At 47.1% G+C, this 13,098-nt stretch overlaps 1 protein-coding gene across 1 annotated transcript in view; it reads right to left on the reverse strand.

The window, feature by feature from the left end:
* Positions 1–452: 452 nt before the first annotated feature.
* The window catches only part of CDH22 (cadherin 22), a 145,071-nt gene continuing 132,425 nt past the window's right edge, over positions 453–13,098 (reverse strand). Inside the window, exons 9-12 of the mRNA XM_036748020.1 lie at positions 8,609–8,730; positions 7,868–7,985; positions 2,912–3,163; positions 453–1,324 (exon numbers count right to left, since the gene is read on the reverse strand). Of these exons, the coding sequence (XP_036603915.1) occupies positions 759–1,324; positions 2,912–3,163; positions 7,868–7,985; positions 8,609–8,730 (1,058 nt within the window). The 3' untranslated portion in view covers positions 453–758. The remainder of the gene's footprint in view (positions 1,325–2,911; positions 3,164–7,867; positions 7,986–8,608; positions 8,731–13,098) is intronic.

Here is a 13,098-nt window from a genome sequence, read left to right on the forward strand (position 1 = left end):
CAAGAAGTCATCCAGCCGTCTGCTTGAAGATCTCCGCTGACGAGGGGCTCACTACCTACCGAAGCAGTTCACTCTACTTTCCGGCATCTCACTGTGGCAAAGTTTTTCTTAACGTCTCTGTCTCTTCAACTCCAGCACCCCCCCCCCCCCACCTACACATGTCTTCAGGGACCCTGATGAAACCTACTACCTCTTCCACTTAATAGTCCTTCAAATAAGAATGGCTCCGCATTTCCTCTTCCCTGCATCCTTGTCCCCTAAAGAGCCGGGGAGATGCCAGAGACGAGGCCCCCTTATGTCTGGCCCAGGTCCCACTTCCTGACGGATCACCCCTCCAATTCCCCAAGCCTCTAAAGGTTAAAATGTACCCCAAATCCAAAATTCACTGACACTCTGAATGGCCCCATTTGGAAAGCTCCAGGATCTTCCCTCCCCCTAGCCACTCCAGACTCTCACTGCGGGACTTTTAATACAGATCGGATTGAATGAGACCACGGGACACGTGCTCTGAGCTCCCCGCGAACTCTGGACACGAAGTTGAAGGTGAAGAGGGATAGGACTGGGGAAGGGCCCCGGGTCTGTGCCTGCCTCTTTCTGGTCCCCGACCCTCTCCACACCAATCCCAAACTCAGGGCTCTCCGAGTGAAGTTTGGCCAGACGGTGGGAACTGGGGTGAGCGGGTGGGGTGGTGGGGAATGCTTTGGTCTTTCGGGGCTGCCTCAATGCCAGAGTCATGGAGCCCCGAGGGGAAGGGCGGGCTAGGATGCGTCAACCTCCTCGTCTGCCCTGTGCCCAGCATAGAGTGCGGCCAGAGGGCGGAAACGTGGCCCCCAGCTGCTGAGATAAGAGAAGTCCTGCTCTGAGCTCGAGCGAGTGTGCACGGAGCTGAGCGAGGCTGCCGGCGAGTCCGCACCCTCGAACGCGTACGTCTGGAAAGCATCGTAAGGCGGGACGGACAAGTCCGCGTCCGCCAGCGCCACTTTCCTGCTGATGAAGTCCCTGAAGAGGGAGAAGTCCAGCTCCGGGCTCGGGGCCCCCTGTGGAAGCGGCAGGGAGGGGCGCTCCGACGGCAGGCCGCACTGAAGGCCACCCCCGCCGCTGCTGCCCCCTCCTCCTCCACCCCCTCCCCCGCCGCCATCCCCGCCTTTGATCTCGCTAAAGTCGTACAGGCTCCGCAGCGCCGACATGTCGTAGGCCTCCGTGTCCTGCTCTCCACCGCCCTCGTCGTTGTATTTGATGACGTTGTCCCTCATGTCCTCGTCTTCCTCTGAGCTCAGGTGGCTTTTGTGGTGGCGCTTCAGCGTGAGGATGAGCAGGATCAGCACTGGGCAGGGACAGGGAAGGACACAAGGAGCAAGGACAAGGGGTGAGAGGAGGGGAGGAGGGGGTTTGGCCAAGAGAAAGGGAGAGATACAGAGATGGGGATGCCCCGCCAGGGCCAAGGCAGGGAAAAGGCACCCGGATTTCGGGGAGGGAGTCGTTGGAGAGCGAGTAGAGTGGAGAGCAAGCTTAAACAAGGGGGGGGGGGGTGCAGGGAGGAAATGGGAAAGGTAGAGGACCAAGGGGAGGCCATGAATGTGGGCAGAGCCAGACAAGGGAGGAAGGGGAGAGATGAAGTACGCAGGAGAAAGATGGAGGAAAGACCCAGCAGAATGAGGGTAACAAGTGTATTGGAAGGAAGAAGAAAAGAGAGACGTCATTGGAAAGATGGCCCTACATATGAACGTCACCACTCCTACCCGTATCCCGTCTGACTGACTTCAGCAGGATCCTGCTGCTCAGTTCCCACAGAAGGGCTGATGTGGCAGGGGACCTACCTCATGCCTCCTTAGGAGGCGGCAGCTGGCTGTCCCGCAATAGAGCTAAGCAGCCGAGGCACAAGTGAGAGGCAGGGTTTGAGTGGGCTGGAGGCTGGGGGAGCCACTGGAGAGGGAAGCCAGAGCAGATGGCTGCCAGTGCAGGCTGGCGAGGGCTGCAGATGTGACTGCTCCATCAGCTATTCCGCCCGTCACCTTTAGAGCCCTGATGGGCACTTTATTCGTTTGTGGGCAATTAGGCAGAAATTTGTTTGCACTGCGTTGGAAAATGAAACCGATGTAAAGTGCACCCAGTGGGAAAGGGGTTTCTGAGCTGAGGGCGGGGAGAAGGCGAGCCTGGCCTTCCTATTTCGGGGCTCTCTAGGTTGTCTCCTTTGCCTCTGAGTGCTTTGGAAAGTGAGGCAAGTGTCAACTTGGCCATAGGCTGGCTCACCTAAAACAGGAATGGATGAGAGGCAACCTACTGAGTGGGAATACAGAGGAAAGTTTCATAGGAACTGAAGTCTGGACTAGGTGAAGGAATACCCAGATGGAGTACTGTAGGAGTTTGGGGAAAAGTGAAATTTTGTAGGTTGGGAAAGGAGGCATCTTCATTCCTTTTTTAAAACAGACCAAAGTCCTTGGGACTCCGGGAATCTTCAGTGGCTTCATCTCAAAGTTGGGGAGTAAGCAGAGGATGGCCCCCTAAGGTTTCTTTTAAGCTCCTTTTATGCTTCAAGAACTTAAAACTGCACTAGGACTTGAGACACCTTGTATATGTTCTAAATTCTAAAGTCCCTCCCAACACCATCATCCCATGTCCTATGTTCTATGCCCTATGTTCTAAGGTCCCTTCTACCTTTGACATTTTATGTTCGAATGTTCATTCTAGCTCTGGAATTCACAAAGGTCTCATCCAGTTCTACATTCAATGACTTGACAGAGGAAAGGGGGCGGTGAGTCTTGGAGAGGATATGATGAGCATGGACTTGTTCACAGACTAGAGGTTGGAAATGAAGACTTCCGGACTATACATACAAGCCAGACTAGAGAACACCACAGCAAGGGGGCAACCTGCCAGAGAGGGGAAAGGCTGAGGCCCACCAAAGACTCACCAACCAGGATGAGGATGCAGACCAGCAGAGCAATGAGGGCCCCTGGGCTCAGTGAGGCAGCCATGACGTAGGCTGTGGTGTTGCAGGACTGGATGGCACCGGCACTGTCACAGCCACACACACGGATAGTGAGGGTTCCCGTGCTGCTAAGTGTGGGCGGCCCACTGTCCACCACCAGTATAGGGAGGAAGAAGACATCCTGCTCCTGACGGTTGAAGCCCACGTGTTGTGTGTGCACAGCTGCAGTGTTATCTAAGTAGAGGTAAGGAGAGAGGTGAGGAGGGTAAAGACTTTGGGCCATTATCCCAGCCTAGCCTCTGATTCTCCCCACTAGTGTACTCTTAGAGTCTCTGCCCCTTCCCACATCCCAGTGATTTACTCCCTTCATCTTCCTTTGTAAGTCAATCCTTCCCCATCCTTCCATCACATTTATTGCTCCTCCCTGGCCTCCTGCCAGCTCCTTGGTGCAGAGGTACTCAGAATGGAAGTGATGGCCCCAGTTTCCTTAGAGGGGCGGGGTGTGCTCAGGCTTCGAACCTTCCCTCCTTGCCCTTAGGAAACTCAGTCTCTGCTTCTAGCCCTGTCTAATTTCTTCTAGGTTTTACTCTCTTCCTCCTCCATGCAAGGTGATTTCTCTAAACTGAATCAGTTCAGTATCACAAAGTCCAAGACACAGGGAGTATGAGGAACTTGTCAAAAGGGGTGCAGCAAATATTTGATAAATAACTATCTTGTCCTAGAAACACTAAATTGATCTCCAGTCAATTTAGTTACAAAACATTTTGTGTATCCTTAGAGAAGAAAAATTAATCTATTTCATTTGTTCATATTTATGATAAGCTCTAGAATTTGTTTCATTTCATATTTAATGGGGGTAAGAGAAGATTTAGTGATTTGGGACAGGGACTGAAGGCTGAGAACCCTAGACAAAGGGTCTCTCCAGCACTTATGCCTTATTTTGACCTTATCTCCTGCCCTCCACACCCCCAACCCCAGGAAGCACTCCAGGCATGCAGCTCTATTCATGCCTAGGCCATTCCCACCTTTATGCTTTTGCTCATATTGAGAGCACCAGCCCTCTTTTCTTGTGCTGAAATCAAGTCAGCCTTCCCTCCCCACTGTCCTCCAATGCACTAGGTTCATTCCTACCTTGACACATGCCCTCCACACATACTTAAAATAAAAATGGCCTCTCCCACTTCTGCCTAGCTAAAATCTCCCATTCAAAGCCTCATTTGGCCTCTCCCCATGCCCCAGCCCGTAGGCTTCCTCCCTCTGAACTCCTATAACCCTAGCCATCTGTATCGCTCACAGGGGTTTTGTCACACATGGTCTGATAACAGGAATCTTCTTTCCCCAACTGAATCAAGGGCTCAAAAAGGGCAGGGACCAGGTTTTCTAATGTTTTCCTTTCTTCATATCTCTCACAGAACCCAGTACCTGCAGAGACACACAGGTCTCAATCAACACTTGTTGACTGTCTGACTATCCTCTGAAAAGGCAGATACTGATGTCAGCTAAGAGTAATGTTTGTTGAGTTCAGCCTGGACAGCAAGTGGGCAAGATGGGGAATAGCTGGAAGTGGGATCTGCTTCTGGGTTTGAGCCTCATCTCTTTAAGGAAGAGAAGGGAGGAGTCTGTGTAATGGGGAACTCAGATGTTTGGGGTGTGTGTGTGTGTGTGTGTGTGTGTGTGTGTTTAGGGGAATGGCCACTAATTAGTTGCTTTGTACTCACAGCTGTCTCCTGCTTCTCTTGGTATCTGTCTCTTCCTTTCAACCTCCAGCACCCTACCTGTACTGGAAAGCCCTCTCCAGAGCTGTGCCCTTAATAGCCATGATGATAACTCCCCCTTTGCACGGCACTTTAAGGTTTACAAAGTTCTCTCTTCATGATGGCCCTGAGATGTAGAGAGTACAGATACTATCACTCTCATTTTACAAAGAAGAAAATGGAGGGTCAGAGAATAAAGTTACTTGGCCAGGGTTACATAGCTAATATAAATGGCAGAGCTGGAATTTGAACCCACATCTCCTGATTTAAGGCCATCGTACTTGATATTGCATCAGGCCAGACGCTAGGGAGACAGTGGTCAGGGCCTCAGGCCCTCACTGCTCCTTTCCCTTTTCCCCCAGGAATGACCTGATACCCTGAACCCCTAGAGTTAATATACCTGCCAGTGGTCCAGGCTAGGGAAGCCTCAGAGGGTTGGGGGCTGCCCTTTTCACCACTGCAAGGAAAGGGTGAGGGAGGGGAGCCAAGGAGCGGCAGGCATCCATCTGGGCTGACATTCATCAGTGTCAGTCCCTGGCTGCAAAAGCAATATTTATAAATCACGTTTCCAAACTGGCTACAAATTTGTACAAAGAAACAGATGGGCCAGGGGTAGCAGTTTGTCACAGTGGATATTTATAAGAAGAAGGGGAGGGAAGGGGGGTGCTCAGGGACAGGGAGGGAGGAGAGGGCCTCCCACCCACTCCTCTAAACGGATTTTTCCTAGCACAGAGTGACTTGCCACCCACCAGCCCCCGAGCGCCACTAACCCACACAGATAAACAATTACTGAGAGGCAATGTATGTGGAAGGGGAAAAGACACTGGCCTTGCAATCAGGACACCCTGGTTTATATCCTAGCTATGCGACTTATTGCTGGGTGACTTAGAACAAGTCACGTTCTCTCTCTGGGCCTTAGTTTACTCAGCTGTGGAAAGTAAAAAAGCTCTATAAAAGCAGTAGAAAGAACATTGAACTTGGAGTCAGGAGAAACTTGCATTGAAATCCTGCTTCCAACATTTACTAATTTCATGACCATGAGTAAGCAATTTTTATCACTCTAAGCCTTCATTTCTTCATCTGTAAAATGGGACTAGAACCTGCAGTACATACCTCAGGGAGCTGTTGTGAGGATCACATGAGATAATGTAGGCTCAATATACTTTGTAAACCTTAAGGTGCTAGACAAATGTCAGCCATTATCAGTATTACTTGTACTAATCTCATAGGGCTATTGTGAGGAAAATGTTATATGGCGGTGAGTTACTATAATTATCATTACTGGATTTGCTCTGGGCTGCAGCCCCAGATGACTTGGGTATTCCCCAGCCCCCAGCCAAACAAATATGATTAGGAATGTTCTGATAGGTTAATGGCCTCCCAATGTCATTTCTGTTGCTTCCGGGTACTGGAAAATTGGGAGAAAGGAAGAAAATATAGACCCATGGGAGATAGAGGGCCCTAGTCCTTCTGGGGAGGGACAAATCAGGCTGCAAATGCCATTAAGGGCCCTAGAAAATCAGCCTGGAGGGATCCAGGGTTCTAATCCAGGATCTTTGAGGAATTCATTCTGGATATCCACTCAGATCAGCCCAGGGTAGTCAGTTCAATGATTAAAGCATGAAGTTAATGGGTTTGCTCTCCCAGGGTGGTTGGCTTGCTTCTTCTATTCCATGATTCTAGATTATCCCCATCTATTCCTGTCAGCTCACTTATAAATGCATGCTCTCAATCCTAAGGAAAACTAGTGAGAGTGTGAATAGCTCAGTAAGGCCCATCTCTACTAATAGAAAGGCAACTTGGCTTACTGATATCAGTAGCACTATTTTTGCATACACAAAGGATGCCACATTTTTATCTCAGAGGGAGATGGGTATAGAAGTCTCTTAACCTGGGACAAGAAAAGGTGCTTGAGAAATCCCTTTCTCCTACCTTCTCTAATACCAGCAGAGGGTCTAAGCTCTCTGATGTTGGGTATGGTTAGGATATGGTGGGTTTGTAGAGTTAATACTGGAAAGAATCTCAGAGCCTCTCTGGATCGACCTCTTGGTGGTCCAACTTCTGACTTCACAAATCAGCCCATTCCACCTTGGGAAAGCTCTGTTATTGCTGGGTGTTATTGCTGGGTCTGACTGTTAGGAAGTTTTCCCTCTGCTTCTCTGCAGCTTCCACTCTCACTCCCAGTTTTGGTCCCTGGAGCCAGGCAGAACAAGTCTACTCATTCTTCCAAATGAAGGCCTCAGATATTTCAAGATAACAATCATCTCCCCTAAGTTTTTTCTACTCCAAGAAAACATTCCAAGCCTCTTTCAACAAATCTCCTGTGACATAATGGGGAATCCCATGGCCACCCTTGTTGCCTTCTTCTGGACAAACTATACCTTCCTAAATGGTGATACCTGAAACTACACATATTCATCTGGGTAGGATCTGACATTTGTAGAGAACAGGACTATCACTCCTTTCTTTTGGATACACTACGCTTCTATTAATTCAATGAAGAGAAATGGCATTGCCACAATGTTGACTCATTGAGAATGCGGTGCATTATGATCCCTGGTTCTTTTTCTTTCTTTTAAACATTTTTTGGCATTCTTTTAAAATTATTGATATTGGGGCAGCTAAGTGGCATAGTGGATAGAGTGCCAGATCTGGAGTCAGGAGGACCTGAGTTCAAACCCTGCCTCAGACTCTTCATAGATGTGCGACCCTAGATAAGTCACTTAACCCTGATTGTCTCCAAAAATAAAATGGATATCTTTTGTTTTTATATCCAAGTCATTTCTGAATACATTCTGCTGCCTTCCCATACCCAGTGAGCCATCCATTATAGCAAAGAATTGAAAACAGAAAGAGAAACTGTTCTTTCTCCACATAAACTTCATGAAGCTTTCTTATTCTGCTCCAGCCAAGACACTCACATCTGAAAAGCCATTCACGTTTTGCTCTCACCTTTGATCCTGCTAGTCACCCAACCTCCTCACCCCTTTTAAAAGCCCATTTCAAAATCCATTTCCTAAAGAAGCTTTCCCTGACCATTGCAGCCCAAAGGGACCCTGCACCAGTTGGTGGACTGACTAATATCAATATGGCTCCATTGGACTCTAAGTCTATTACCAAAGTTGGGAGAGATGCCTACCTGATTCTTCTATGGAAGGAGATAGAGGAAGGAGGTGGGGCTTACCTTTTATATCAAGAAGAGAAAAATGAGGGTTACTGACAGCCTCAGGCACCAGACGGAAGTAGAATCGGTGACCGCCCTGTGGTTCATCTCGGTCCACCACACTGATGGTTTGGATAAGCTAAAGGCAAAGAAGAGACAAAGGACAAGCCTCAGAGATGCTGACAACTAGTAAAGCTCCCCAGGGTTTGTCCATGGACAGAGGACCTTGGTGGTAGCATTAAAAAGGGGAGATGGAGGGGCTGAGGCACACAGACCTTCCCACCCTGACCCCTATCTCACCTAACCTTCCTGTCCCAGGGTAGGTGTAGCCCATGGAAAGAGTATGGAATTCATATACAATTCTTAAAAAACAAACTGCATGCAACAAACTCATAGTTCCATATACCACCCTCTTATATGTTCTTTGTATATTGGAACATTTGTATTTGCTGATTTTTAAGTTCATAATAAAAAAGTAAATTTTTTTTAAAGGGATGGGAGGGGGGGAAATTGGGGGATGTGTAACCATGAGGACCTAGCTTTATGTTCTGCCTCCACCACTAACTGCCTCATTGACTCTGGTCACCTCACTTAAATTTTCTCACCATATCAGTTTTCTCATCTATAAAATGAGGATGATGCCTACCCTAACTACCACACAGAGATGTGTCATGAGTCTCAGAATGAGATAGATTGATGTGACTAAGCTTTGTAAGAGTAAAGCACTAGAGAAATGTCAGTTATTTCCATGGTGGTCATTACCTGGCCAGGCTTTGCATCCTCACATACAGCAGCTTCATAGGGGGTGGCCAGCTCGGGGGGGTTGTCGTTCACATCCAGGATCCGGATCCGAAGGGATGCTCTGGATACCTGTGAGTGATTGTCTGTAACCCAGAGGGGGAGGAGAATGAGACAGACAGCTAGGGTGCCTGGAGGGTGGTGCTGCTCTCAACTACAGAACGATTCTGTCCTTTTTCTCTGGACACAAACTATGCCCCAGTGGCTGGGTTGGCCACCAGGACTGGGGTGGGACCTAATCCTGGGGGCAGAGTGGATAGGTACAGGGGAATGGGAGTAGGTCCTCTTGAGCACATGTCAGCAGGCTGGTATGGCAGCTTGACTAGAAGTAAGGAACTCTGGGTCCTAGGATCACTGTTACAGCTAATTGTGTGTTGTTGGACAAGACAACTCGTCTTTCTGAGACCCACTTTCTGGGACTCACATCTTGAAGGAGTTGGTTGCATGAACTGATGTGGAGTGAGCAGAACCAAGGGAACAATTTAGACAATAAGAAAAGGCTGAAAAACACTGAAAAACATCAAAACTGATCATTGCAGTTATCGATCTTAATTTCGAAGGACTGAACACAAAACACAGATCTCTCCTTTCAGTAGAGGGGAAATGGACTAGAGGAGAGGAATGATGCAAACATTTTCATATGTAGCCAATAAGCATGTTTGTTTTGCATAACAAAACTTCTTTGTTACAAGGGAAAGTTCTTTGGGGGAGGATGCTATTGGGGTAGTGATAGTGATGTAATAAAGTTATTAATTTTTTAAAAGTGAAAGTTTGATTAGGAGTTTTCTATGGAAGTTAAGCAGGGATCAACTCAACACAAGTAACAAGTCTCTAGCAATGAAAGCTTTCTAAAAACAGAAAAGACTTTGGTTGGGGAGGTGGAGAGGCACCAGGATGGTGGGCCAGGTAGGGAACACTATATCATTGAAGAGTTTCCAGCACAGGTGAGATGATCACTTGTTAGGGATGCTACAGAGGAAATGTTGAGCTTCATGCTGGACTATATGATCATCGAGGTCTTTCCAGATGAAATCAAGGGTCAAGCAATTTTAAAGGACCTATGATGAAAAATACTGTCCACCTCCAGAAAAAAGAACTAATGAACTCTGAGTGCAGATTGAAGCATACTTTTTTCACTTTCTTTATTTTTCTTGGTTTTGGGGGGTGGTTGTTTTTTTTGTAAAATGGCTAATATGGAAATATGTTTTGCATGATTTTGCACATATAATAGCTATCATAGTGTTTGCCTTCTCAAGGGGAGGGGGAGGAGCAGAAGGGAGGGAGAGAATTTGGAACTCAAAACTTTTAAAAATGAATGTTAAATTTTTTTACAAATGTAATTGGGAAATATTTAACAAAGTAAATTTTAAAAACATTTTAAAAACAAAGGTCCAGAACCCAGACTAGACTTCTAGCCTGTCTTCCCTGGGCAGACAGCCCTGGCCAGACTGCTACCTCAAAAAGCTCAACCTATGTCGTAGGGAATCAAATCTGACAATGCACAAGCAGTTGATGTCATTAGTTTCTCCTCCCCCAACATATGGGAATTTTAACAAGAGCCTTAAGGGAAAGAGCACTGGATTAGGATGCAGAAGACCTAGGTTTGAGTTTTAGGATCATAACCGGACCTGAAAATGACCCCAGTCCAATCTCCATTTTACAGTGGAGGAAACTGATATCCAGGGAGGCTAAGTGACTTGCCCAAGGTCACACTTGGCATGTGTCAGAGGCAGTATTTGAACTCAAGTCCTGTGACTCCAAAGTCAGTGTTCTTTCCTTCTACTGTATCATGCTGCCTCCCTACTCAACCACTTACTAGCAGTGTGATCTTAGGCAAATCAATTCCTCTCCCTTGGCTTGTTTCCTCACCTGTAAAATAAGGTGGTTAAATTAAACAGTCTCTAAATCCCTTCCAGCTCTAATATTTTGGAATGCTGGAGGTGAAGTAGGGTGTGTGTGTATGTGTGCAATGTGCCCAAAACAATATTTATTAGATCCTGGAAAGGGTTGGAATTTAAACAAAGGAGATTAGAGAGGGTCATGTTCAACTGAGAGGAAGAAAGCAAGGAGGGTGAGATTTCAGGTGCAATGTCAGCTTGCTGAGAGAGATATTTAGGGGCAAGGGGACCTCCCTTATCCTCCTGGCATTATATGGTTGTCCACTCACCTGGATGACCTAGTACTCTGCCCCACCCCATTTCCATTCAGCTAGGAAGCTTAGAAGTCTGGTTGGGGGTGGAGAGGGACATGGCAGTCAGATCTTTTTCTGTCCCTGCTTAGATGCCAAGAATTGGCTGGTGTCTGTGAACTTGTTGATAAAAAAGGAGCCATGTTTTGGGATACAGGTGCAGATTCTCCGGGGGGAAAAGCTCTGTAATTAACCAGGACCCCGACCCCTCTGGCAGACTTCATTCATCAGCCCTCGCTCCCTTTTTCTTCTCCTGGGGCTGGCTGCTGCCTTAGATCTGCCTCTTTGGTGATTAGAGGGGGTGCTTTCTGGGAAAGAGAGGATTCAAGTCGTGACTGAGAGCTCTGGGTGATCAATTATTTTTAAGAATGTGTTGTTCAGATCCTTAAATAAACCATAGTTTCATTTGGAGAATTGAGGAGGATATGAGGGAGAGGAATAGGTGGTGGGATCCAGGGGGCCAGACTGACTGTTGAGCCAAAGGTCAGGACAGGGATGGACAGTTATCTTTTTCTCTCTAGGTAGCGAATCATTTATTGGGGATTGGTGGTAAGAATGAATGAGGTAAAGGGGAGGGGGTTCAGATGCTGCCTGCTCACATCCTTTAAAGCCTAGTTCAGATGAAAGCTCCTCCAGGAAACCTTTAATTCCCCTATGACTGAAATTGGTCTTCCCTTTATTAGATCTCAAAGCACTTTATATTACCATTGTGCTCTCATTATATTGTCTTAATTAGACATTTAGTTACCTCTGTAACTAGTCTTGTTTCTATTAGCAGACTGAATGAGGAAAACAATGATGTTCTCTTTATTGTTGCATTGTAAGGTGTGGAGTAGGTACTCAAGAAGTGTCTGGGAAATAAATGGAGCCCAACCAGGTACTCTGGGTTAAATTACCTACTATGTGCAGAACTCTACGTATAGGTATTAGGGGCAGAATGCAAAGTTTAAAGAAGTCATTGTCCCTTCCCTCATGTGGCTTATACTCTAGGAGAAAGGAGGACTGGATTCATACAAAAATAGTTATCATACAAAATAGATTGCCAGTCTGTCTCAGCCAGGTGTGGCTGGAGCCTTTTGGATTAATGAGGAGAAGGAGCTGCCAGGATCTACCAAAGGGTGGGTTCAATATGCCAAAAGATTTCCCCTCTTCCCCCCCCACCCCACCCCAGCCCACAACTCAAAAGCGCAAAGCCAAACTTAGTTATGGGTAGGACTGATTTGAGGGGCATCGGGAAGGTGTCTTAAACCAAAGATGTAGTACTCTTCTCCACCCCTCCCCAGCCAAATTTGTGATGTCTACAATCCCATCATTTGGGTCATTCATCTGAGTTAAGCACCTGCCCTGGGCTCCTCTTTCAATATGCAAACAGCCTAGAAGGAGGTGGGAGGTATAGGAGACATTCAGTCTCTCACATTTCAGTGATTCTATGGGAAGTCTATTTTTCCCTGTACACAATATCCCATCTCCGGCCTCTTTGCCTTTTCAAAGACTGCCCCTATGCTTTCCTTCTTTACCTCTACTTCTTTAAATCTCTAGCTCACTTGGCACTCAGCTCAGGTACCCCCTCTCCCATTAAGTCATTTCTAGATCCCTCTCGTTGTTTGGCTTTGTATTTTGTTACCTGCTTTCAGGTGGTATTCCTGCAACCCCCTCCCTCCCCCCAAAGAAAATATAAGCTTCATGAAGGCAGGAATTGTTTTATTTTTGTCTTTGTTTCCCCAGAGCCTAGCACAGGTTTTTGTACCTAGGATGTACTTAGTAACTGCTTGTTGAATTTAACTGAATTAAATAGATCACACCACAGAGGGGGGAAACACACACACAACCGAAGTGGAGAAGAAAGATTGGCTTATCTTCATGAGCCTATTCCAACAAACCTGATTGCAACCTAGAATGAGGGTAATCAGTGTGGCATAATGGTAAGGAGTACTAGATCTGGTGTCAGGAAACCTGAGTTCAAATTCCTGCACCAACCTTCCTGGCTATCTGGACCATTGGCAAGTCACTTTATCCGGGCCCTATCTACAAAATGGAAATAATTATATTTGTGTAGCCTTCATCAGAGGGCTGTTGTAAAGAAAAAACTACGTAAACCTTAAAATGCTACAGAAGTATGTGCTATTAATCTGCTTCCTCGACCTTGTCCCTCCAATCTACGGTATTGGTACCTCGGACAGCGCCCAAGAATGAGGCGGAAGAGGCCTCAGGCCCAAATGCTAGGCAGACAAGCATGCTTGGATCTCTGTCCTGTTAGAACTCAGGC

Source organism: Trichosurus vulpecula, chromosome 3 (genome assembly GCF_011100635.1).
Source record: "Trichosurus vulpecula isolate mTriVul1 chromosome 3, mTriVul1.pri, whole genome shotgun sequence".
Classification (NCBI taxonomy): Eukaryota; Metazoa; Chordata; class Mammalia; order Diprotodontia; family Phalangeridae; genus Trichosurus; species Trichosurus vulpecula.